Consider the following 27,710-nt stretch of genomic DNA (forward strand, 5'->3'; position numbering starts at 1 on the left):
GATATCTCTATTCTTCTCTAAACTACCACTCTTCAAGACTTTTAGTTGTCTACTAAAACAAGAATGGAGTTGTTGAGTTAAAGACTTTAATCTAAGACAAACACTATACTCAGAACATTAACTTGGGAATGGCATTTTATCTTTATGTCTCAACTATACGCTTTAACAGTCTGTGTATCTGTGATTCATCTAATATCTTACACTGACTCCACAATTTTTTCTGTTTGTGGAATTTTTAGGAATATTCCTCTTCTGGTAATATGTTTTAATTAAAAAATTTGGGGGGAAGGCAGAGAAGTCGGTGCCGTTTGCCCTAAAACCACGAGTGGAAATCATTGATGGTGACAAATGACTAAGAAAGTGACTCTTTTTGAAAAATAAATTATAATTCTATAGCAAGTAAGCTAAAGAACTGTAAAATATTTTCAGAATTAAACATTTTCTCAAAATAACGTATTAATGTTCTTCCATCTTGTAGTTTGGGGCTCTGCAGGTGTGATGCGGCTGAGAACGTAGAAGTGGGAACATCCACCCTTGCTCACCTCTTCCTTCCTGCCGGAGAGCTTTGTTGTCACCCTTAACTCGGCCATCTCCCTAACCCCAAGCACTCAAAACCCTCCCGAACACGACTTCTTGATGCTTCAGTCTAGTTAAAATAATCTTCAAAAAGTGACCCCCTAAAAGGGCTTTGTGGTTGGGGCAGGTGGGAACAATTACCACATGCACGTGAACCGAGACTAGAGACGTCCAAGCAAAGAAGCGTGAAGGAGGGGACGGTAAGAGGTCTAACAAAATACCCTTTTTTTAATCATTTATTTCCTTATTCTCCAAGCAGCGGGAGCACTAAGAGGAAGGAAAGTCTGCATTTTTTGATTTTCTATACAGTGCTCTAAAATTAAAAAAAAATAAAAAACAAACAACTGAGTGGAGATTCTCAGGTACCTGCGCAGAGGGTCGGAAAACCAGGGCGCCGCAGAGGTCACGCCGGGGTGGAGGAAAGGGCGCACTCGGGTGGCGTCGCTCGCCGTGACAGCCCAGTATTCGTGCAGCACGGAGGAAAGAGCTACGTAAATAAATGGAAAAGCTGGAACGCTGGCTCGGGTGAGAAAGCCCCAGGTGAGCCAGAAACTGAGCAAGACTGGGAAGGAAATGCACGGTTAACAGAATCTTGGGGGCTTTCGTGAAGAGCCCGGGGCAAGGCGATTTGCTGAGGATAAGTTTTACAAAAGACATGACTTGATTTGGGTACTAGACCTAGGAGTGCAACTATCTTTCATGTGGCTGAAAACTGCAAGGGCATCTGTGTAGTACAGGGTGGGAACTACGCCCTGGAAAGAGAAAAGTGCTGCAGCCGGAGATTTGCGCGCCTGAGTGACTCAGGCAGCAGCAGTGCTGGGTGACCTGGGTCGCTCCGGGAAAGTCAGGAATGCAAATGTCATCAGAAACTATCCCGCTTCGTGGTAACGTGGCTGCATCAGAACATTTTTCTAAGCATTACACGCTTTCTCCTCTCCAGTGATACATAAATGATGGATGTGTCTAAGGAAAAAAATTGAGAAATGCTACTTGGAATTCTTAAATATAAGCAAAAACAAGGGAAGATGATTACCAACCTCAGCCTCAAACTCCACTGTTGTTTGAGGCGCAATTATAAGCAAGATGGACCATGGAGTCTCGAGCCGTCTTGATTTCTGCGTGTGTTGTGTTACGCAGACACAATAAGAGCTGGAGTAGCATGAGTGGTTTGGCAATAAAGAGGCCTACATAATAAAAACACTATGAAAGATAAAATGAAATCTCCTAGCAAACTTGCCTGTTATCTTTTATTTTTCATCTTCCTTGCACCTGTGGTATCATCTTATTAAAAATTCAAGAAATAGCCCTGGCTGGTGTGGTTCAGTGGGTTGAGCACCAGCCTGTGAACCAAAAGGTCGTTGGTTCGATTCCCAGTCAGGGCACATGCCTGGGTTGCTGGCTGGGTCCCCAGTTGGGGGTGTGGGAGAGGCAACCGGTCCATGTATCTGTTTCTCTCCCTCTTTCTCCCCTCCCTTCTCTCTAAAAATAAAAAAATAAAATCTTTTAAAGAATTGAAGAAACATACAACTCTGAAGAGGTACGCTTATTGATGACGAGATGAAAATTTGAAGTCCCTCGCAGCTTATGTTCACACTCAGAATGTTAAACAACCAAATAAGCCCACTGAGAATATCCTTCCAGTGAGCAAGGAACTACTGCTCAGATGCCACAGTTCGTTAGTAAGGAGGTGCTCCCTAATCACTAAACTAGCTTCCCTGCAGGTTTACACAGGCAGGTTTATAAGTATGGTCGACTTTTAGAGATGAATAGTGTTCCTGCATTTTCTTAAACACACTTGATGCTTAGTGTCTTGGTGTCAGGTACTAGATATTTCTGGACTAATGTGTATTTGCAAAATGTTTGGGTGAGCATGCCGAACGTAGGAGCAGAAAAGAGTTAATGAAAGTAATGATCTAAATATTTATTGATAGGAACATCACTCTTCTATGTCTTCATGTCAGACAGGGATGGTAGCCTCTGCTATGCTTTACATGAGCTCCTTGCCAGCAAACTAAAGGCACTTGAACATTCAGCATCATTCTTAGATGTCCAGGATAAAAAGCACCTACTACGATGCTTTGAAATTTAGAACTACACATACACACACATACACACACACACGCATATGTATGTGGGTGGTAGGTCGGTCTGTCAAGTTTATTTGGAAATATATCAGAACCTAAATTGGGCTCACCTTTTGAGGTGTGTTGTTCGCCCCACCCCCCTCTTTTTGTTAAGAGACACAAAGTGAAGTTAACTGAAAGATAATTTTCCTGTTCTCAGAAATGTTTACAAACCTGAAGCTCATGTTTAGGGCTGCACAAGTTCATAGATGCTGTGGAGGCAAATGTTTGGAAGAGACTGTTGACGACACACTGCTTAGAAAATGCTCCCATGCGGACAGGTCTGGGTGCTGAGATTTACCCAGGCGGAGGAAGGATAAGAAACCGTGCTGTTCCAGAGGACAGCATTAGAATCAGCAGTTGATTATTCCAGGGTGTTATGAGGATGGGAATTCCTTGTAGTTCACCCACTATTTGCTATGTAAGTATATGAAATTTTCTCCAGCTAGCTTTAAAAATAGAACCATAAATATCTCATGAGACAGAAAGCAGAGTCTACCCTGGAATCAAGGAATAAACCTCGGTGACATGTCAAGGTTCCCTTCCTACACCAATACAAATACACAGAACAAAACACCAGCGTCACTCAACAGGTCCGGTTACAGTAAGAGGGAGCTAAAATGCAGGAACATAAAGTCATTCCTCACACAAACAACAGCGAGGAGAGCTACAGGATATTGCTCTAAGACAGTACGTGGTCGGGTGAAGCAAGATGATAGATGTGCATCTTTTTCATACATCAGGTAAGGTCACAAATTCTCAATATAAATTGCCTCAAGGGGGCAGCTCTGATGAAATTGAAAATATCTCCTCCATATGTGCAGTTTCAGAAGTTATAACATTTCAAGAAAATATTCTAACAGATAAAGTTGGCGTGTAAAAAGCATGGGCAGAGGAATCGGTAATGATCAGAGCAGAACGATTCTAGAAGGCATCTTCATTTTCATATGGCTAGTGTGCATTTGAAACACTGAGAATTCCTATCTCTCTTGTGCAAACGTGTGTACATATTAAATTACTTTCCACTTGAAAGGACATTTTCCTCAATGTTTGGAAGGTGATCAAATTTTAACTGGAGGACTTGTTTTCTTCCATCAGGTGTGGGGGAGATGTGGCTTCCTGGTATGAGAGGCAACAGTTGGTTCTAATAGTAGAACAAGACAAAAATAAGAAAGTAAATTGAAAACAAATCCTATTTGTACAGTTTGACTTAAAGGTGGCAAAAAAAGGGATACATATGGTACAAAGGTGTCAAAAGACATGAATTTAAAAATTAAGTAGAAATACTTTCAAAACACTGTGATATTCTGGTGCTTGAAAATGACATTGTACTACTCACTCTAGGCTTCTCATAGATGTGCTCTAGTTTATTTCAATACAAGTTTCTGAGGGTCTAGTCAGTGTTTAAAAGACAGATGCCCACAAGCTATCAAACAATAATTCCAAGACTCTACATCCTGCTCACCAAATTTTAAATTTTAGGATGTTGTCAGGGCAGCAAAGACTGAAAACCTCTTTACCATCAATGTTAAACAATATCTAGTTTTAAGGAATTTCTCGATCATTCACTCAGAGATCTAGAAGTTGGTATCTGGCTAGAAAGTTGAACTTACAAAATGAAACCACACTGCATGGAAGGATCTCTCTGAACTTTTTCCTGATATGGGAAAACGTCTGGGAGAGAGGTGGGCGTGTGGCAGAAAGAAAACCGGGACTGGAAGGACATGCATACCCCTCGTCTCGGGCCTTGCTCTGCAGAGACCGCACTCGGGGGAGAGATGTTCAGGCACTGCCTCACGGGGGGCTCTAGGGGCTGCCGCTCGGGGGTGCACAGCTTGCCGTTCAGTAAGGCTGGAGAACCTGACGTAATCTTTGTAAACGAGATTATCCAGGTGCCTGCTGCTCTTTGGGTTTCTCCTCCTTCGGTTCTCCTGGGTCCCTGGGAAGGTCTCTGTAAAGTCCCGGATCTCTGTCAGTGGGCTCCAGGGTCATAAGGAATGGGGAGCACAGCTGTGAACTGGAGACTTCAAGGGAGAGCACCTCCCCGCCCCGTTGGAGGACAGTCCCTGTTGGAGGACAGTCCCTGTTGGAGGACAGTGTGGCAGAACTTCAGTCGGATCTGAGGGGCAGGAGGGCACAGTGCCACTGTCTACCCTTCCAGGCCGAAGGTGAGGAATCTAGTGAGAAGTTTTTAAGGGGATAGTGTTTTTACAGGCAATTCTCGCTGTATTTTAAATTGGTGCCTCAGACTTATTTGAACCAACCCTAATCTTTTGGTTAAGTAAAAGGTATTGGGCTTAACTTGCAAATACATAACTTTAACAGGGAAAGGTAAAATCTCTCTGTAGCACAGCCCTGCCCTGGTTGGCGAGGTTCAATGGATTGAGCGCAGGTGTGCAAACCAAAGGTCTCCGGTTAGGTTCCCAGTCGGGGCACATACCTGGGGTGCAGGCCATGTCCCCAGTAGGGGGTGAACGAGAGGCAACCACACATTGATGTTTCTCCTCCTCTCTATCTCCCTCCCTTCCCCTCTGTCTAAAAATAAACAAAGAACATATTAAAAAAAAAAAACCCTCAAAAGTTAAAAAAAAAAAAAACTACCTCTGTAATACAAATTTGGAGACCCAGAGATTTTGGATACACAGAAATCATCTTAACACTTCTTCTTATTGATTAGTTTGATCTCTCCCTCCTAACAAACTGGTACTTTATCATATGGTTGAAAGAAAAGACTGCCTTCTTCCTTTACGGTGACTTGTTAATCAGAGGATAAACGACCAAAATGTAGATCAAAGGTGAAAGATTAAGTAAACACAAATGGCACGATTGTCAGACTCTGATAAATTAAAAATTACCATCTTGGCTTATTAATGAGCAGTGCTCATCTATTTAGTTACTTGGATCATACTTATTAAGTACCTTCTATGTGACAGACATTGTTTTAGGTGCTGGAGATACAAGAGGGGGTGGGGAAACCCAACCGAACTCACTGCCACAAACTCCATGTTTTAACGTCAAAGTCTTCTGAAAGCAAGTACAGGCAGTCGCCTGTAGAACCAACGCCTGTCATCATATTTACCACGTTCTTCTACAACAGTGGCACATCTGAGGGTGGGATTTCCTTCCCAGACGTCTGAGTCTCATCTCCCTGTATCCGGCCAGAGCTGCCCTCACCTTCGAGGAAAAAATCTAAGACTGGCAGACTTAGGTGCTTTACTGCACCTCGGGGGCTTCAGGAAGGTGCTGGGATTCCTCTGCACAGCTGGCAGAACTCAGTCCTGCTGTAATCGGGGTTTTAGCGTTTGAAGCTGTTGTGTTTTGGGTTTGTGTTCTGGCAGGTGGGATATCCACTCAGTGTACAAAAGAACTGTGCAATCATTTGATGTAAGAGTATTTGGAATAAGACTTTGTAACAACTTAGGTATTTTCATAGTTTTATGATTTTATTACATCAACCAGTATTTATGAGGTAAACAAATACAACTAAACCAGTGCAAAGAGAAGGTCTTGATGTCCACCTAGCCTCCCTTTGAAAGGTAGAAAAAGGAAAAAAAAATCACTTTTATAGCACTTTAACTTCTGTGCAGAGGTACCTGCTGACGTCTTCTGTTTCTTCCTTCATTACGTGCTCTTCTTTTAGTTCGGTCTTCTCGGAAAGAATGAAAGTAGGGGCTCTCCAGGAGTTGGGCACAAGTTAATCGGTCATCTGGGTTCATCTTCAGACACTCCTTCGGAAGAAAAGCAAGAAGATATTTTTAAAAGGGCCTATTTTGTTACTGTGTTCCAAAACTCTGAACAATAACTGGATAGAGCAAATACGAGTTTAGGAAATCAGGTCTGCATATTATCCAGTACTTACAACTTGTTAATAACTGTGGTCATCTCTATTTCCTCATCGCTCCACTCTGGCTTCTGCCTCCACGATTCCACGTGAGTGGCCCTTGCTATTCACACCTAAGACTTCTACTTCCCGATCCTTAAGCCTATTTACACACTTTGCATTCTCCTCTCGGTAGCGTTACATACTATTGACCACTGTCCTCCTTCTTGAAACTCTCCTTTCGGCTCCTCTGACACCTCCCTTTCGTTCCTCCTACCTCCTGGCCACTTGTTTTCAAACCAGCCTTTCTTAGTTTACATTCTTCTCCACAGTGGTTGCATGAGATTCCTCAAGGCTCCATCCCAGGTTCCCCTTTCTTCTCATTTGTTCTAAGTGTCCAGCTAATCTAACTGATGTTCAGTGGCCTCAAAGGTCGAGGTTTACCAGAGATTTCCACATGTATGTTTCTGGTCCAGACCTCTCCTTTGAAACCCAGACCCACATGTGTAAGGGCTTACTTACTATCTCTGCTTTGTCTCAAGGGCACTGTTATGGGTTGAACCTGTCCCCCCCAAATATTTGTTAAAGTCCTAACCCCAGGAGCTCATCATGTGGCCTTACATGGAAATAGGGCCTTCACAGATGTAATTAGTTAAGAGAAGGTGATACTGAAGTAGTGCGGGATCTACTCCAATATGACTGGGTCTTTACGAGAGAGGGGAGACCCTGCAAAGACAGACGCACGTGGCATATGTGAAGACAGAAGCAGACCCTGGAATTCTGCTGCCAGAAGTCCAAGAATGCCTGGGACTCCCCAAAGCTGGAAGGGGCCAGGGAGGACCCTCCCCTAGAAGCTTTGGAGAGAGCATGGCCCTGCCAACACCTTGGTTTTAGACTTCTGGTCTCCACAATTGTAAGAATGCATTTTGCTCTTTTTAGCCGCCCAGTTTGGGTACTTTGCTGTGATAGCTCCAGGAAACAGACACAGACACCTCCTCTCTGCCACCTTCCTCTACTTCACTCCCCAGATCTAAATGATCGTCAGGTCCTGTCGGCTTTATCTCCAATTCTATCTTGAATCCATTCTCTTCCTTGCATGGACTCTCAGGCTACTGAAATCTAGTCTCTCACTCAATACCTATGGGGTTTTTTTGAAAGAGCATTTTTAGATCCGAAGCAGAGACTGTGAAAGCTGAGTCGGCTCCACAGTCCTGAGCTGGAATGATGTGCTGCCTGACTGACAGCTGTAGGCGCACTGAGGCGGACTGGGTGGAGTTGAGGCTTCTGAGCTCCTGACTGCCTGACTGCCGGATTAATAACTTTCTGCACACCAAGAGGGTGATGAATTCTCAGAGGTGCTCCTGACCGAAGTGCTCCTCACTTGGGAAAAGTTTTAAAATGAGGGGCAAGAAATTGGAATCGCAAAGTCCACATTGGGATTCTTTTCCAGAGACTTTGAATTTCACAAAAAGCTCTTCAACAAAATTTCTAAGAGTCAACAGACTTCTTGATGACCAGATAAAACTGATCTAGTGATAGGATGGTAATGGCTATGAAGACATAGTAATAAAAAATAAATATGGTGCCCACTGTCTAATTTTAAACCTAATGAGCAGAACACGAAAGCTCTGCTGCTGCATGCTACCACTGTCCTTGGCACTGTCACTGGTGGGCGCTTCACCCACTTGAGCTGTCCCCTGCCTACATATGACCCAGTCCCATGGGATAACTACCTGTTATGGTAGCTGGTACTCTCTTGTTCTTATAGATGTTTCAACTGCAATTAATGAAAGAAAGACGGCCTTTATCTAACATGGGGTGGGAGTCTAGGACATAGGGTGTGACTCACCGAATAGCACAATCCTTGATGCAGTTGAGAGTTCTTGGGTCTCAGATCAAACATTATGAGCCTACATCAAATAGCTGAGAGACAAAACTAGCTTTACCCAGCATCTTGGGCTGACCAACAGGGCATGTAACCTTTGGAGATGAGGACAGGGAGCTGTCCTCAACCTGGAGTTTCTGTGCCCTTGAAGTTTTCTGGTTAGTTGGAGGGGGAACCACAGGAAGGCCTGGCCACAACATGGAAATGGATTGGGCTTGTAGTACCTGACATCCCCCACCCCAACTGCTCTGGGTTTTGTTAAATTGTAGGTGGGTCAGAACCACCTGTGCTGGGTGAGGCAGGCCATAGCGGTGAGACAGGTGGAGGACAGCTGAGGCAGTGCAATAGGGGTGAGGGCAGTCAGGGAGGCCAGAGGTGTCAGGCTCCAAATCTCAGGAGGGCCCAGACTGAGGGGATCCAGCAGCACCCTAGATAGCACCTTTGCAGCGACCGGCACGGGCACCAGGCTGGTCTGAGTGGGCTGTAGGTCATCCAGATGGCTCCACCTTCTAGATCATACAAGTTTCAAACTGCGCTGCTTATCATAATCACCCAGAGGGACGTTTAATAACATATATTCTAAAGTCCTATTTATAGAGATTCTACTTCTGTAACCTGAGTTTAGATACTGGAATGCGTGTTTTTGAAAAGCTCCCAGGTCATTCTGATGAGTAGCATGGAAACCACTGCTATAAACAGAACTTAATTGATTGTTAAAGATAGATACTCTTACTGGTAGCTCCATCCCTACCCCCTAAAGGCTTTTAGTATCCACTTTGGATGAAAGAGTCACACCTAGCATGGCCTCAGTTGGCCAAGCATGGGTAGCAGATGATCATAGGTGAGTTTCTTCTGTTTTTTGCCAGAATGTGTCCTATGTGTGACTATCTCTCTCAGGCCTGGTGCAGAGGCTGCACAATACGGTGTCTACGTGGCTCTGACTTTGGTCTTCTAGCTTTTAAAAAAATAATTACAAATTTTATTTAATTCAATGTGTCTAAAATGTTATCAATTCAACATATAATATTTTAAATTATTAATGAAATACTCATATTTTACACTCTTTTTACAGTAATTTTCAAAGAAATCTAGTACATCTCCATTCAAATAGGCCAGATTTCAAGTGCTCAGTAGTAACATGCAGTGGCTACCATATTGGAAAGTGCGGCTCTGGACCTTCAAACTTAAGAAGTGGCATCTATCCTCATAAGCTTCCACAGTCTGAATATATTAATTTAATATTCAAATTTCTAATGAACACAAAAGAATAGTGTTATAACAGCAAACCCTAAATATACTCTTGCACCTCCTAATTTTAATAAATATGTTAGAAAGATTACTGCGTACACCACCGATGTCCCTGTAACTGTAATGCTTTTACAGTTCCTTATCGTCTTCAATGACCACATCCTACTTTGGCATTATTTGCACTACTGTCTGCTCCTCCCAGAGTTACCAGCTTCAAGCATTACAAGCTGCAGTCAGTAATAGTTACAACTGATTCGTACGTACCTTCATGAAATCCAAAGCCATGGGATGGGCCTCTGAGAATTTTTCTTCAAGAGTTTCCTAGAAAACAAAGTAAAGACTGTCAATATTACATAAAAACAAAGTATGTGTATTTTGAATAGATTAGTAATAAGAATACTTTAAAGAAAGACCCTCCAGTAGGTTAATTTCTTTTAAAGATTTAAAAAATCATATTTTAATATAATTTAAAATTATACTTTTACTATTTACTATGGTAAATTTACTGTTTACTATAGTGTAAAGAAAGCAAAAAACTGAAGTGATTGTCTTAATTGCACAATGTCTTGCAACTGATGTTTGGTTCCAAACGTCCCCTCCTGAATGAAAGACTACAACAGTCCTATACTATCGGTGCCTGACCCACTTACGGGAATGCTTTGAGCATTAATGAAAATACATTGAACTATGGGTGTAAGAACAATACAGAAGGGACAAAACTCAGAACAGTAAGGAGCGAAGACAATGGGACTCAGAAGTATGTGGGAAGGAGGAAGCTTCAAAGATGATGATACCATTCTTCTTTAACTAGCACCAGGTACATGTGAATTTGTTGTTTTATTCTTTACATGACATTTTCTTTTGTAATTCAACCTCTAGCCTGGTAATTTAACTTTTAACCTTTCATTATGCTTAATAAATGAAATCCAGTATGTAAATCAAGGTATTACATGAAATAAATTTAAAACAAAGAGGGCGTCTGGAGATAGCTGGGGCCGCCTGAACCGCAGTGGACGCACGCCTACGGACAGTTTTCTCATTCTACAGGCAGAATCCAGACCATATGGAGTGTTAGAGGTCACAGCCCAAACTTAGGTAGTGCAGACAGGAAATCAATGTCTACAGAAGTGAGACAGTCAAACTGATACCTTCCCAAAGAAAGGCAAGGCCCAAGCCAGAGTGTGGAGGTGAGAGTGCGGTCTGGGGTGTTGATTTGGATACAATGAGGGTCATTTTGTAGAATGACCTTCCCTGTGAAAATATACCTTGTGAACAAATGGTTTTATTGATTTGAGCTTTGTTTCACATGCTGAAAACATAGAGAATGCTCCCCCCAAAATAAAGAAGTACTACTGTAAATACTGTGTATGAGATAATAATAATTTCAGGAAAAGATACCTGAGTGTTTTAACTAAAAGGATCAGGTTTTTGTGTAGGAACTAAACATATTTTCACTTGAAATTTAACATTAAATTAACCTTTGGATAGGGCAAGTACACTTGATAAGCATTTCCTGATTCATTTTATGTGGTTTTTATATAGTTTCTTTATCTGTGTTAGTGTGGCATATGGAGACAGAGGCTAAAAGCACGAAAATTAAAAACAACTACCCCTTTAAAGTAGCAGCATAAAAAAGAAAACATCCCACATCAAGCAGTTACCATGTCTTCTGGTTCAGGTACACTGATACCATGAAAAAACTGGTTACTTTTAAAGATGGACTGATGTCTTGGGATTAGTTTTCCTGTAAAATGCAAACCACACGATTTATGTTAAGTTTATGAAAACAATATAGTGTTCAAATGGGTAACTTCTGAGGGCCCTGAGATGGCTTCTGAGATGTGAAAGAAACACTGACCCTGACTGTGACCTGCAGCCCTGGAAGCACTGGGTCACTGCGGAAACGTCCTTCTCAGGGAAGGCCCGTGCGCCCCCACGGCCCTGGGCCACGCGGGGCTCAGTCTGCCACTCGGCCTCCGCCAGAGGAGGAGGTAAGAAAATGGTGCAGAGGGCTCTACAGACACCAACTCACTCAATCCCATAACCACCTCACAACAGCCACTGGTTTTTGGCTCCACTGTATTCAGGACAATGAGGCTCAGAGGGTTAATAACCTTCTAAAGTCATGAGGACATTTCATGACAGGCCCAGGATTCAAACTCAGGTCCGTCTGGTATCAGCCTAATGCAAATTTCCACAATCCCTTTAGGAAATGAAACAAGACACAGTTCAGGTGCGCTCTGTAGTGAAACTCCACGCCCCACTTTTCACGCTGCAGAGTTGTCCAGAAGAACGTGTTGGAAGCAGACCAGACGGCAGTGACTCCCATGCCCAGCACCCACGCTGCCGGGAGAGACCGTGGGAAGGAAGGAATGGACATTCATCTTGTGTGTGGACGTGTTACTCCCTTTGCATCCATGGTGCCAGAGTAAAGGTGCAGCTAACCCTTCGGGTTCCATTCTCCTCCAGCCAGGTGGGAGTAGACAACTGCTGAGGACGCTGACTCATGATGAAAGACGCCCCTTGAGCCCCATTTCTATTCTGCACTGACCTGGCTCTGTGATTTAGGTCAGTCATGGAGTTCTCTGAGCCTCAGTTTCTCATTTCTAGAAGAGGCACAATGAACATGTTACAATGTCCTTAATGGGCTTTTCTTAAGACTGGAAGAGATGGTGTGTGCAAAAGTGATTTGTAAATTCTTACGTACTATACAAAGGAGTAGAGTTGAGGGGTTGCAACAGAGACTGGATAGCCTGCAAAGCCTAAATTATTTAGCTTCTGGCCCTTTATAGTAAAAGCCTGCCGATCCCTTCTCTGGAGTAACGGAGGAAAACCCTCTTTTACAGTGGACAGAAATTGCATTTGATCCAATGCCTCATAAGAGTGAGTTTTAGGCAGCTGACTCATATCCTTAGCCCTGTCTTAGCTCAATACGGAAAGTAAATGTATAGTTTATTCCATGGCTAAGTGGCTTGACTTGGAAAGGATTGGAAAACTCCTCAGTGAGAGGAGTGCTGGCTCTACACATTGAGGAAAGGGCTGGGTTTTGGCTGCAGCCCAGAACAGCCATCCTGAGCAGCACCTCGGAGAGGCAAGAAAGCTCCTGTGGTTCCTTACAATGACATGCTACGACTATAACAACCTAGCAACTCTGGAAGCCATAAAATGCAGCTCCTACCCAGTGTTCTGATGATCAGATAAAGTTGATCCACATCTGATTTTCCAGGCCAGAGTGGCTGGCCTGTCAGGAGCTCTGCAAAAACGCAGCCAGTCGCCCAGACGTCGACTGAAGAACCATACTGTGTGTCTCCCACAAGAAGTTCAGGAGCTCGGTACCATCTTGTAGCAACGTAATCAGTGTAGACATCTCCTGGAACTGCAAACACATCGATCGGGTGAGGTGGCTCACATTTTCACAACAGGTGAACTACTCCCAAGAGCAGGTCAGGCCTTCAGGTAAGCTCTGAACACTCTCAGAGGCCACACACTCCGAGTGGTTAATGCAGCGAGGCACTGATTGAGTAAACAGTTGCACTGGGCACTGAGACAGTCAATGCAACTTCCAGAGACACCTCAGCTAGTTAATATCTGTATGATCCCAAACAGAGGGCTGTGAGATGGAGGATTCCTGTAGTGTACCTTCAAGTCTACACCAACTTCCGAATGCACTGCCGAGTCACCTGGGTCTGGGTCCTGTGAGGACCCTATCATGGACACAGCACCTTGTGACGGGCATGCTGCTAATGCAGGGCTCCGCCTGCTGCGCAGGTCTAGATTTGTGGAGAGACACCGATTTGTCCCTCTTTGCCTTCGGTCCCTCCCTGTCTGGGGTCATTCCCTAGCTCTGAGCACTGTCTCTGAATTTCCTCTTCCACGATCAGTTTGCCCTCCAGTCCCGCCAGCTCCACGAAGGCGTTTTCCCGACCACTGTGGCCCACGTTGTTACCATCTCCCTCGAGGGAACCGTCTGCACCTTCACTTGGGTACTTCACTGCCAGTCACCCTGCAGCAATACCTTTTTTTTTAACTTCAGATTCCAAGTGCATGAAAAGCAGAAATGCATCTTATAACTCTCTTCCTCTCCAATGGGGCAAAGCATATAAATGTGCCATCAAATAAATTCTAGTTGGAGTGGAGTGGAAGTGCAAATTAATGCAGTGACTAAAGGTTAAAGTGAGATTTTCCTTTTCGAATAATAACAATATAACATGTAGCATACATTCAATATGTAAAGTAGGAATTTCAACTATATCATTTCATAATCACCTGAATTGGGTAGGTTAGTGATAAGTGGCTACTTACTCAGAATTCGTGCAAACCCAAAGTCACAGATCTTGATTATTCCTTGCTTAGTTATTAGAATATTTTCAGGTTTTACATCTCTGTGAATGCACTGTAAGATAATGTTTGATTATTTCTTTGAGCCATCAAAGTGACAAAGCAAAAAGAAATTAACTATTAGTTTAAATGATACATATAGCCTGTGAGATAAAAACAAATGTTTTTTTTCTTCATTTTTCTAAAAGAACTTAAATTGACAATTTTTACTCATCATATCAAAAGAAAAAATCAAAATGTAGCTGCATCAGTGAAGAAATGATTGTTGAATAGGAAAACTGATTTTTGGAGGGCGGGAGGGAAGGTAGTATCATACAATTATTTCTTCCAGTTTTTATTGGGTCCTATTTTAACTGTAAGAGGTAAAACTCTAGATGAGGCTAGACTCAGTGTATCTCTAACAAGAAGCTCCTGCTAACCAGAGATGGGACAATTTGAACATCAGAGAGAACAATGATTGCAAAGGCTTAAAACACATCAGGTATATAAAATCCATAAGTTTATAATTATGTACCACATTCCATAAAATCCCTTCATTGTTCACTCTTGGATATTGCTAAGACACCAACTCATTAATCGGAGTATTGATAAATAAAGGAAATAATCCCATATTTATCTTACTGTATTTTACAGTGGCCAGAGTCCATAGGATAAGCTTTTCTCCATAGAATTCCAATTAATAGATGCAGAAGGAATAACAGAATAAAAATGCCACCTCTTAAACCTAATGAAATGCTGGTTATAGGCAATAATCATCTAAGGATGCTGAAACCATCGAGTAAAATGCTGACAGGGAAGCTGATAAGGGAGGAAAACCAAACAGGTACCTCTTGAACCCGCAAGTCTATTTTAAGATGACCGAGTGGGATAACCAGACATTGGATGCCTCGTGATGTCGACCCAAAAAGAAGTGTACAGCACTATACATGAAGTATTCTCATCTAAAAATATGAACCTGAAAATGATCAGGCCTCTAGATATAAATACCGATTTACAGGAAATACAAGTGAAAGAGCAAGTTCAATTATGCACAGGATGCAATCAGCCAAGATGATTTCAGTGACAGTGATACTCAAAGTGTGGTTCTTGGACCAGCCGCTTCTGTATCAACGAGGAAAACGCTTGGAAATGCACATTCTCAAGCCCTAGCCCAGATTCGTGGAATTGGGTCCTCTGGGGGCGGGCCCACAGACTGTCCCACCCAGCCCTCCGGGGGTGGTGATGCATGTGCAAGAAATTAATGATGAAAAATTGTTTTTAAAGGTGGGGGCAGGGGGGGTGTTACAGAATAAAAGACTTAAGAGACAGAAAAACAGAACAAAACCAAGTGCCATAGTAGATTATACTACTGAAAATGTATTTTAATCCAATTTAAAAATAATCAGAGGAATCATTAGTACTGAGGCAAAAAGAAACAGTAAGTTTATACAAACTTTCAATTCATAAGGAATTAGAAATTTCATTCTTACAGAAATTGGAAAAGGGCCACAAATAATGCATTGCTTTTCCTCATATTCTGTAACTTTCTTTTGGTTCGCTCTTCTGGTTCTTACTCCGTGCCCCACCCCCCTCCATTTTTAGCTCTTTGAAGGCACCCCTGAGCTAAGTTGAAGAATTAACAAATGCATTAGAGAATGTCACTTACATTATGTTTGTGACAGAAATTAAGGGCTTGAAGTGTTTGCCATAATACACTTTTGATCACTCCATCAGCAACTCTAGGGAAAAACACCAAAAAGGAAATTAGAAGCTGCTGGGGTGGGGTTACGGGAGCAGAAGAGGGAACAGAAGGGGAATGAGGGGGGCTTGAGATGGTCAGTGAGTGCAGTGCAGAGGGTGCCTTGAAAATGATTTTTAAGAAAAATTTTAATGAAAGTTGCTTTACTTTTTCATTGTAACTACATAATTTCCTCTCTAAATTTCAATTTTTACATCTGTACAAATGATATATGCTTAACAGAAAAGTCAAACAACATAGAAAAGTAAAGGAATAAAAGTGTTCACTCATGTCTTGTTGTCCCCAAACAGCTGCTGTCACCTGTGGTGGCTGTCCCCCTAGTCACCGCTGCTCCTCTCCCCTTTGTGTGTTGGAATTTACTTTTTAATTTTAATATTAAGAAGTATATTCATATGGTTTAAAATTTAAAAATCCCAAAAGTATATCTATGAAGTGTTCTCTCTCAGACCTGCCCACCCAGCCAGTTCATCCTCTGCAACTTCTCTGCCTCTTTCAGAAATAGGGACTTCCGTGCACAGATATTTTGTGGCTGTGAAGGGTCTCATTATATGGATGTATCGTCGTTTACTCAGTCCCCATTGATGAGCAATCAGTGGCCCAAGTTTTATTTTTGGAAACAACACTTCAATGAATATATGTAATCATCCATCTCACTGCAGTTATGCAATTATCTTTTAAGGTAAGTTCTAGAAGTGGGATTTCCGGGACCAAACGTAGGCACACATTACATTCTGTTCTTGTGGGGATGAACTTCAGGAAGACCTGAGCCTGGTGCTGCAGGAAAAAAGGTATGCCTGAAGACTGACCTTCAATTCATCAGTTCAAGTTGGTGGTAAGCACTCAAGCAAGTGCTGGAGTTGCTTTGCAAAAGTGACTTACACCTGGTGAGCAAGCCGGTCCTCTGGGAAGCCAGGGATAATCCAGAGCACGTGGGAATGGGACCCTGGGAGCCTTTGTCCCTGCAGAATCCTTACTCTGTGTAGAAAATACTGGAAAGTGCCACCAGCAGGGCATTTTCCTTGGGGAACTAGGGAGTATTCTGGCCGGGAGTAGTGTGCTTTGTGTAACCATCTCCACAAATTGTAGCAATTACAGCAAGATTGTAACTTTTCTGTTGATGTGTTTCCATTGCTCACTTCATCCTCCCCTGAATGACACCTTCAAGTTACACACTGCCCAGCTGCCCTCTCTGAGGGAGGGTAACTCACTCCCACTCCCGCAAAACATCGGGTGCACTGAAGTCCCCATCTCCTCATTTGTTTTTGCCGGTGTTGTGTCTGCCAATCTGTGGTTAAAATAAGATCTCACTTTGGTTTTCATTTGCATTTCTTTAATTAGTGAATTTAATTTTTACATGACTATTGGCTATTACATTTCTTTTTTGGTATATTTCCTGTTCATAGCTTTTGACTTTTTTGATTGGTCTGTTCACTGCTTTTTAAATTGATTTATGAAGACTCAGCATACATCAGAGTCTGCATATATGCTGTAGCTATTTTTCTTAGTATGTTGCTGGTCTTCCATCCTATTCATGGGATGGGATTGCTGGTTGTGTATTTCAAAAAAAAAAAATTCTGAAACAAGATTTCTTTTACCAAATGTCTACTCTAAGTTTTTTCAATTAAAAATTTAAAGTTATCTAATATTCCAAACACGCTCATCACTCAGCTCTAATATTTTATCCTATCTGGATATTTAAATATGTTTAGATCACTTTTTAAAAACAGAACTAATCATGCAGATGCAGCTGGCCTTCCAGAAGAGTGGTATGGCCCACATATGACTCAGGCACATGGTGCTAGCAACAAGACCTCACCATGTGTGAAACTTGGAGTGCCGTCATCATTACACTGAATTCTATTTGTTTTAATAACTCTTTAAGCAACTCTCTTAGATTTTTGCAGAATATAACGAAAATGATGACAAGTTAATCTTGTCTCCAAAAGTTATGTATTCTGTTAATTGTTGTTACGTCCCATTGGCTAGGGCTCCCAGAACAACGTCACGTTATTACACTGGCGCCAACTGACGTCCTTGTCTTGGTTCTCACTTGGATGGTGGTTCCTTTGGTGCTGAGTAAAAAATTAGCTGTCGATTTGAATACGGAGTGTGTGTGTGTTGTGTGTGTGTGCAGGTGTGCGCATATGCTAAGAAAGTATTTTAACCCTAGTTTGCTAATGCTTTTAAAAAAAATCAGAAAAGAATGTTGACTTTATCAACTGCCTTTCAAATTTTACCAGCCACATGCACTTTTTTCTCCTTTAACCTATTAGTGAATTGTGTGAATAGATTTCCTAATATTGAACCATGGTTCATTCCTTGAATTCAGACAATCCAATACACAATTTAGCCTCAAAATGTATCATGATTTATATTTGCAGATCTGTCTTCCTAATTATTTTTACTCTAGGTTAATATTCATTTGCCCTTTGAGCCAGTCCTGGGATTGGAGAGGCATAGCCAGCAGATGTATCTGGGTAGAAAGGGGAACTGGCTCATGCTTGAAGTTTGCCACAGTTAATCCCACGTATGTGAAAAACTGGGACCCGAGCAGACAGAGCTTTAGTTTATAAATTACTTACCCATTTGGATTTCTTTCCAGTTCATTTAAAAGTGTATGATCACAGTATTCAAACACTAAGTGCATTTTCCTTTTTCTCCTGAACACCTCAATGAGGTTCACGAGGTTTGGGTGTTTTAATTGCTGCAAAGGAATTGAAATATGTTTGGTGATTTGTTTCTTATAAGAGTTCTCCCTGGATCTCTTACACTTTTAAGAACAGAAGGTCTTACCTATCATCTCTTTGCATCTCTTGTGGAGAATTTTATTACAGTTACTTACAAGAGAAACTACCCTTAGTAAGAATCACGAATCTTACAGTTGGAAGAAAAATTTAAGAATTTTTCTAACATACCCATAATAGATGATAACTAAACTGAATCTCTCTGGAGAAAATAAAGTATACTAACACCAAAAATACTTTAGCATTCTGTGGAAATTCTAAATATGTAAGTCATCAAATAACCTGAATAAAAAACTGAGGAAATGGAATTATTGTGTAAGGCTATAAAAACCATCAGTACCCATTTAGCTCACACATTGCCATGGACTGAATGTAGATGTCAGCTGGATTTAAACCCACTGGACTTTGGTGCTGGCTCTCAGGAATAGACCCCAGCCTTCAAATCCGATTACGTCACCCACACTAGGAGTCCACACGGTCAGTCTGTTTTTCATTTGTCATTTTCCAGCCCTGCTCTTTGATTTTGTTTTTCTCTCTTACGCTCGGATGTCGTATGTGTCAAATTCTGTTCCCAAACTGAAGCGTTTCACAAGTCAGCCTCTGCTTAATGTTGTAAATCAAGGGAAAGCCCTGATGAGGATCATCTAAGGTAACCCGTCACTACAGCCACTAGATAATGTACCATCCTATCAGGGTAGTGAGTACCAGCCAGGGCCGTCCCAGGCAAACTGGCACACACAGTCACCCAGCCCGTATCTAGGGTGACCATATAATTTAGCATATAAACCAGGACACTTTTGAAAGAGGACGCTGATCAGACCAACTCTGGTTATAGATCAGGACATCTGATCACTCCTACTTATAACTCACCTTCCCTGTTGTTTTCCCACCATAGCAGGAAAATCACTTTTCCAAACCCTATACCATTACTCAGAAGGATGTATAAAAAAAGAGAACAGTACTGTGTACACAGCAGAGCTCAATAAATAACTTGCAGGCCCAGCAGAGAGTCCTAAGTACGAGGACTTACACAACACCCTCCAGCACGGTATCTGCAAGCATGGTTTGACTGAGAAAAACATCAACCTGTGATGATGTGTGCGGCTCGGTAGTGTGGGAAAAGGGAACTCATTATACATGAAAAATATTCCCTGAGCACCAAGTCATTTTTTTTCTACGAGCTCTACTGCCTAAAAGGGCAGAAAGGTAAACGGCGGAGGAAACGGCTGCACAGGTAATCCAGCTGCTGTGTGCTGCAGCCAAAGCTGTAGACGGGAACAAAGGAGCGTCTCTACCAGGAGAGGGAGGGACTCACAGTCGCCTTAGCTGGACGCCACATCCAGGTTCGACCAGGCCAAACCTGCCTTTGGGCAGATCAGCAGTTTATAGCTCATTTGCTGGTGAAATTAATTTAGCCCAGAAAAACAGTGACTTGTCTAAAGTGAAACAGGTGGTAAGGAGTGGGGGGATAAATCAAATTTAAATAACTGGAGTATATGAGGAAGGCCTGGTAGAAACATCCTGGAAGGAAACTGTTCCGCGCGAACCTGGGTGTACCCGCCAAAAGCAGGGAAGTGTACCCCCTGAGAGTCATCATCTCCAGAAACCAAGCTGGGCTGGAATCTGGCTGCTTTTTAACCTTAAAGTTCATCCTTCAACTGGGGAACTTGTAACCTAGGAGGCACGACCTGAGCATTAACTTTAGTTGGAGACTTTGGGGGCTGCAGTGGCTAAAAAGCATCACTTTCATTAGAAAACCACTGCCCAGCTCAGAGCCACCCCATGACTTAGCTGCGACAGAGCTGGCTGCGGGCTACGAGGTCACAGTGAACTGCTTTTTATCATGATGCATGTGCTCTCAAAAAATCCGTGTATATTTAAGTACATTGTAAATAAAACACTAGAACTCATTAATTGAGGAAACCTGCTACGGATAGTTCTTGAAAAAGATGGATAATTAACTATTATCTCCCTTTAAAAACTGGATTTCTGGGGGTTCCCTAAAGCAGATGACATGTCAAAAGTAAAAGTCGGCTGTGTGTTCTTGAAATCATAAGAATTTGGTTACTCAAAATGTGGTCCATGAACCGGGAGCTTCTGTGCCAGTGGGAGTTGGTCCGAAATGCAGAATCTCAGGCTCCGCCCACCCCTCCCGAGGCAGAGCCAGCATTTCAACAAGGTCCCCTGGGGAAGCCAATGCACGTTCACATCTGAGAAGTGCTGCCCTACAACTCGGTTTCTCCTCTGATGAAATAAGGGTGCTGATGAGAATCATCTTTACATCTCCTAAGGTTCTAAACCTGTAAGATTTTTAGGACGGGAAGATGGTTACATCAAGAACTTCAGAGTAGAAACAACTGTAACAAAACCTCTGTGTACAATGTGTGTACAGAGCTGGGGCGATAGTCAGTATGTCTGAGGACCAGTGGGTCCCAGGCGGGACCGGTCCACAGCAGTGCCTGCAGCCCCACGGGTGCAGTCCTGTGGGCCCCTCTGTGCCAGCAGTTGCTCTTTTATTTGTTGGTTTATGTGGGGGGTGGGGTGGGAAGTGGGGATGGGGCTCAGCTGGGGAAAATGAGGGGCCTTAGGACAGTGGAGATTTCACAAGTAGAAGGGAAGTACTTCAATAGTTTAAGAATCTACAGCTGTATTCATAATAAATACCAGCTAAACATCAGAGTGGCTAAAGTCCAAAGTGAAAATCAATTTATTTCCCCAATTTACTGATACAAATTTTAAAGTCCAATAGAAAAAAATCACTTTAAAATTCTTTGTAATTTTGGCACACATATTTCACCCAATACCATGATATTACAGATACATAAACGTAACCTACCTTCAACATACAGATTTCTCTTAGTGCTATCTTTTTAACAACAGGATCATCTTCAGATTCCACAAATTTTTTAATAGCTACCATTTGTCCAGAGGTTTTGTTTCTGCATTTGAATACAATCCCATAAGACCCTTCTCCAATCTTAGCTAGTTTTTCATACTTTTCCATTATAGTCAAAGTGACTTAAATTACTGTATTGATTAACTTGCAGTACAATGTTGCACCTGGAAAATAAGATGGCTCAGCTTTATCAACTCATCAAGGACAATGTTCTCACCGATTATTATATAAAACCAATTTGCTAAGGATGCCAAAGATTTCTTTCCATTGATTGATTTTAAATACACTTAAAAATATTTGGGCGTTATTTTGTTAGTTGAGCTCGGTCCTATACAGTTCTTCCAGTTACTGAAAAATTTCATATGCTATTTCTTATGATGGGTCTGTGTTGACTTCAGGTGAATTAAAAGAAATCGTGGAAAGGAACCTTATCCAATCTATTGTTTTCATTATCCTCCAGTATATGATTAAAACGTGATGCTGTAAAATCCAGCTGAATGAGTATTTCATATTCTTTCAGAATACGGTGCTTCTCTTTTCCCTCCTAACCATTTGAATACAGCAAAGACTAGAAGAATTGAGAACAAGACACGGTACAAAGCGCTATACCTCCACCTGGTGGAGAGAGAAGAAAGAGAAACTGTGGACTGTTAAAGCAATTAAAAACAATAAAATCTTTTTAGAGCATTATTTATTGTGCTTAGCGTTTATGTGTATGAAGGAACACATCCTTACATTCTTAGCTCCCAAAGAAAACAGAAATAAAACACAAAAAAGAAGGCAGGTTTCTCTAATCCTTCATGTATGCTCTTATGCCCGGAGTGTTTTCTATGGAAATACTGGGTTTAATTTTTGTCTTGCGTCACCATTTGTGAATTTTGTGGTGACTAGATTACATGTTAGATAACAAATAAGGCCAGCTTAATTAAATAAGTCAGCCTAAGGATTAAAAATATAATAAAAATTCTAATTAGTCTTAAAAATCCCACCCGACTTTACTCAGTAGAAATTTTTAAAAAAGATTTTATTTATTTCTAGAGAGAGGGGAAGGGAGGGAAAAGGAGGGAGAGAAACATCAATGTGTGGTTGCCTCTCACTTGGTCCCTACTGGAGCCCTGGCCTGCAACCCAGGCATGTGCCCTGACTGGGAATCGAACCAGCCACCCTTTGGTTCACAGGCCTGTGCTCAATCCACTGAGCTACACCAGCCAGGGTACTCAGTAGAGTCTTGATTATAAGCTTAGTAATAATAGCTAGCTCTTAATAACACTGTTCTATGCAAATTACATATAATGTACACAAATATTTCATAAAGTAGGAGTTATTTTTATCCCATTTTACAGATGAGAAAACTGAGGCACGGTGAAGTTAGCATGGAATTAGAACCTAGGCATCACATTTCAAAGATCACAATTTTAATCACTACACTGCAGTACTTCACAGTCAATTAAAAATAAAGCACACTTTGAAGAGCCACTCTATCCAGGTATTGGAATTAATAAAATCTGAAGTAAAGAGTTGACCTCGGCCCTGACCAGCGTGGCTTGGTTTGCTGGGTGTCGTCCCACAAAGCGAAAGGCCCCTGATTCCATTCCCAGTCAGGGCACACGCCTGGGTTGTGGGTTCTGTCCCTGGTCCAGGCAGCTGATCGATGTTTCTTTCTCACTTCGACGTTTCTCTCCCTCTCGTTCTCCCTCCCTTTCCCCCTCTCTAAAAATAAATAAATTGAGTCTTAGGAAAAAGAGTTGACCACTTAAAAAATTTCTCGTTTCAAATGAATATATATATTTTTAACTTCATTAATGGTCAGTGTTTCCTGTCCACAGGCTATCTCCGGGAAGAAAGAAATCATGTACCCTCGCTTGCCACCATAAAACCACATAACTGGAGAACGTGTGTACATGGGTAAATGACTCCTACTATTACACAAGCACGTACACTCACAGACTGTGTTCGAAAACCTATGAATTATGTGCATATATGGGGAAAACAGAGAAGGCAGGAGGAAAGCTAAAGCTGAGGCAGATTTAGATGGGTTATGAAAAACAGAGAAGTAAAAATTACCGAAATCAGGACCACCCTATGGAAGTTAAAAAGATTAAAAGAGAGTGTTATCAACCACTCTAGGCAACCAAATTAGACATATGGTTGAACAAATGTCTAAAAAGACACGAAACACTCAACTGACCCAAGAAATAGAAAACCTGATTACACTAATAACAAATAAAAGATTTCAATTAGTAATTAAAACTCTACCCACAAAGAAAAGCCCAGGATCAGATAGCTTCAAAGGCGAATTCTACCAAACACTCAAAGAATTAATACCAATCCTTCATAAACTGTTTTATTGCGTTGGCCAAAAAGCCCATTTATTTTTTCCATAAAACAAAAGGCACATTTTTAATTTTCATCAATAACTTTATTGATTTGGATATTCTGAGTATGTAGGCTATCTCCCACTATTGGCTTCTAGCGGGTAGAGGCCGGAGGTGCTGTTAAACATCTTCCAATACATAAGACAGCCCCACAGCAAAAAAATTATGTGGCCAAAATGTCAATAGTACCAGGAAACTTCACAAACCACTTTTGGCACGTTCGCTCAGTCACAGCACCTTCTCCACACACAGTGCAAATCTTTTTTAGTTGCATTTTTACCTTTCTTGAAACAATAAAGCATATTATGCCAAAAATATTGCATATCTTCTTCCATCTTCAATATTTATATGGCTGCACAAAATTCACCAATTTTGATAAGTTTTTAAGAAATGCAGTCTGATATGACAGCTGTCACAATACAATCTAACAAAATTGTTTTGAATGAAGTTAAAGACAAATAAGCACTACTAGAACCATTTTACGGAAAAAAACTAAATGAACTTTTTGGCCAACCCAATAAAAAATAGAAGTGGAGGAAACATTTCTCAACTCATTCTGTAAGGCTAATACGAGGAGGGATCCCTGCAAAAAAACCCCAATATTACCTTCTGGAGGGCGGGCCCCTTTGTAGTACAGACTTCTCCCCTAGGTGAGTGTTCTAGGAACCCTTCTGTATCAGTGCACCAGCTGGCGTTGTTGGGAGAAGCTGCCTTCAGCTTCTGTGAATTTCTTGTGAAGACTCTTTCAACGCGTTTGCCCATTTCATGATGGGTGATTTATGAGCGCACCTGCCCACTGCACTGAGTGTTCAGTTTTTCACAAAAAATGGCCTGACACCAAAAATGGCCCCACCCTCTCTATTGACTCCATCTCATTCAGAGTGGCTTTTTTTGTTGTTTGTTTTCCCAGATGAATAAAGTCCTCAAAAGGAAACATTTTGCTGATGTGGAAAAGGTGAAACAAACAATGGCAGACGCACCAAAAGGCATCAAAATTGATAAGTTCAAAAACTGTTTTGAGCAGTAGAAAAAAGTCTTGATAGGTGTATTCCATTAAATGGAGAGTACTTTGAATGTGACTGAAGTTTAAATATGTAAGAATAAATACAGAATTTTTTATAAATAAGTTCAGTTTTTTTTGGTCCCCTCTCATATTACTCTGATACAAAGTCATATAAAGAGATCCCCAGAAAACTACAGGTCATTATTCTCATGAATAAGGATACAAGAATCGTCAACAATGAGTAGCAGAAATATATAAAATGAGTTACACACCATGACTATGTAGGACTTATCTAAGAAATGCAAGGTTTAATATCAGAAAATCAATAATGTAAAACAACATATTAATAGAATAAAAGATAGAAATACAAGATCATCTCAGTAGATACATATTTTAAAAAAGCACTTAACGAGACCCAGAACCCATTCATGATTTAAAAAATCTCATCAAACTAGGAGTAGAAGGCAACATCCTTCCCAGAAGGCCTGTAGAAAAACCTAGTTAACATCATGCTTAATGGTAAAAGACTGAATCCTTTCCCCCCCTAGACTGGGAAATTCTTGTAGTTAACTACTTATGTTTAACATTGTATTGGAAGTTCTTGCAACAGGTCAAGTAAGATTAATTGGAAGTATATAGATTGGAAATGGAAAGACAAACTCTTATTTGGAAATGGCATTGTATGTGAGAACCCTAGTGATGCTGGAAAAGAAACTATTGATAGAGGTATAGGAGGCAGAGAATAGATGCAATTGGTTGGAAACATTTTTCCTTGTCATCAGTGATCTTCCCAATCTGAAGCCATATGTCCTTTGGTTACAGGGTCCCCTGACTTCAGAATTTACCAAATATTTGACTCTTAAGTTAATGACGTTCTGTGTACAAAAGCAAAAACAGATACAGACTTGGGCCCATTGGTGAATACAGAAAGACATGCAGAGATAGATACTTGAGTGGGTTGTGAAATTCTTTGAAAATTTCCTATTTAATTTCCTGTTTTAAGGACAGCGAATCAGAGAAAACACTTGCAGGCAGATTAGATTCCATGACTGTCACACACCAGGTGCTGAGGGCTCAAGCCAGCCTAACGCATACATGGAGACGGCAAAACAGCATTGGACGGGAGAAAAATGGGGTGGAAAACACATTAATTTCCTAATCTAAGTTTCTAGGAACTCGTGTAAACTGTGGCGTTGGGCATGAGGGGGAAAAGGAAACCTTTCCAAGACCAGGCCAGACCATCACGGATTCTACAGGTTGGGAATCACAACCTGCGCCCGTTGTTTTTGTTTCCAGCGCAACCAAATGTATTTACACTTAATAAAACTGAAGAGGAAAATAGGCTAAAAAGCCATTCTGCGTCTATTTTGTAATACGGAATTACAGAACTTCAAGAATACACACACCTGATTGTAAACTTCTCTTGGCGATAGCACAATTGGATCAATTAAAAGCATCCCCAGCAAACTGTAAGACCACATGATTCACATAATTCAAGAAACGAATTTTGTTTAAAAAAAAATCACATTTCACGTGTACACATAACAGGAATGAAAGTTCGACATAAATCACTTTATTTCCAGGCCGCTAAACTCGGCTGAGGGGCCACACCCAGGACTCAGGAGCGCAGACGCCGCAGCCCCGCCCCCCGCCCCCCGGGGATGCGCCCTCCTCCGGCCGCCGGGGAGCCCCAGCGACCGGGTCGTGCGGCCCGCGGGAGCCCTCGGCCACCTCTAGCCCCTCACCCTCACGCCTTCCTGTCCGCCAGAGGCCACCGGAGGGGAAGGCAGCCCCGCTCCCCTTCTCTCAGGGAACTTTCCCTCGTCTGGGAGCCCCACCCGGACGCCACATCGCTCTCCATCGACCCCCGCGCCGACCCCCGCGCCGCCTGGCCCGCCGCCGGGACCCGCACTTACTGCGCGGACGGGGGACGGGGGCGCCGCCCGGAGCAGTCCCGAGTCCGACCCGGGTCGCTCAGCTCAGCCGGCGGCGGGCGCCGCAACTCCCGAGCGGAACTGCCGCTGCGTCTCCCGGGCAACCGGACGCTCAGGCGGGGCGGGGCAGGGCGGCTTCCGGAGCGGGTTTCCGGGGTGCCCGCCGCGAAGGAAGCCCGAGCCCCGGGCTCACGTCCCCGTGGGTCACCTTCGGGCGACCCCAGAACCTCAGCGTGTGGACGCGACTGCAGTGTCTCCTCCGAGAACCCCTGAACATGCTCGGAAGGCGGCGCTCAGGGAACTGCCTTTTCCGTCATCACTGTCACTATACCAAGTCCCGTTCAGTCCCGAGGCTTCAAAAGCACTAAAATCCAGCCCGTGTAAGCGTGGAGCACATTTTCACGCCTGGGCATAGACACTCCGTCTGTCAGAGCCTATTATAAGTCACTACTCTTCGGTGCTGCCTTAATTTCCAAGTAATTTTTCAGCAAACTTCTGTAGGTTTTTCCGTGACAGGCGCTACCAGGTGCGGTACTTTGAGGCCATTTTCATAACTCAGCTTTGTTCTAGTATCTGGGGCTGAAAGAGAGAGAGAGATGTCTGACACCCCGTGGGGGCGCAAGTCGAGCAAACAATGTGATGAATGCTATACGAGGTAAATCGGAAATACAGATATTTTGACAAAGTTTACCCTTCTTGTTTCCAAGAGGAACTTAAAAATATTGTTAATGAGCACCTACATACTTTGATAAAATGCTCTCCATCACGCCCGGATTTAGGATGTCCCTATTTTCATTTTTTTCTCAGAGGCGACTCGCCTATTTCTCGTCTACAATTTTCCATTTTCTTCAATTTGCAATCTCCTATCTTTAGAAACAAACCCAGAAATCACCTTTATCTCCTTCCTTCTCCAAGGCTAAATATATTTCCACAATACTCAATCCTCCATAAACTCACACGTACCCATCTCTGTACCATTTCTGCCCTTATCATGCTGTAGAAAAATGTAAGGAGCCAAGTGAAAACCTTA

At 42.3% G+C, this 27,710-nt stretch overlaps 1 protein-coding gene across 2 annotated transcripts; it reads right to left on the bottom strand.

The window, feature by feature from the left end:
* Nucleotides 1-382: 382 nt before the first annotated feature.
* Nucleotides 383-26,753, bottom strand: CDKL4 (cyclin dependent kinase like 4). 2 transcript variants are annotated; one of them, XM_053925271.2, is made up of 11 exons: nt 26,663-26,738; nt 24,350-24,822; nt 21,309-21,532; nt 18,311-18,432; nt 15,636-15,708; nt 13,955-14,045; nt 12,831-13,028; nt 11,314-11,396; nt 9,917-9,973; nt 6,293-6,427; nt 383-3,843 (listed from the first exon to the last, which is right to left on the bottom strand). In XM_053925271.2, the coding sequence occupies exons 3-11, from the start codon at nt 21,474-21,476 to the stop codon at nt 3,715-3,717; spliced, it is 1,056 nt and encodes a 351-aa protein (XP_053781246.1). In that variant the 5' UTR covers nt 21,477-21,532; nt 24,350-24,822; nt 26,663-26,738; the 3' UTR covers nt 383-3,714. The 2 variants fall into 2 exon arrangements, with proteins under 2 accessions (XP_053781246.1, XP_053781245.1); XM_053925270.2 differs by lacking the exon at nt 24,350-24,822 and having other exon boundaries at nt 26,663-26,753.
* Nucleotides 26,754-27,710: the final 957 nt, after the last annotated feature.

Source organism: Desmodus rotundus, chromosome 5 (assembly GCF_022682495.2).
Source record: "Desmodus rotundus isolate HL8 chromosome 5, HLdesRot8A.1, whole genome shotgun sequence".
In the NCBI taxonomy this organism is placed as follows: Eukaryota; Metazoa; Chordata; class Mammalia; order Chiroptera; family Phyllostomidae; genus Desmodus; species Desmodus rotundus.

Excerpts from the sequence above, each read along its gene's own strand:
- CDKL4 (XM_053925270.2), bottom strand. The coding sequence starts at position 21,476 with ATGGAAAAGTATGAAAAACTAGCTAAGATTGGAGAAGGGTCTTATGGG. Across the intron at positions 15,709-18,310 it reads CTGGAAAGAAATCCAAATGG|AGTTGCTGATGGAGTGATCA; the intron begins GTAAGTAATTTA and ends GTTTTTCCCTAG. Across the intron at positions 3,844-6,292 it reads GAAACAGAAGACGTCAGCAG|AACCAACTGTTGCCTCTCAT; the intron begins GTACCTCTGCAC and ends TTCTACTATTAG.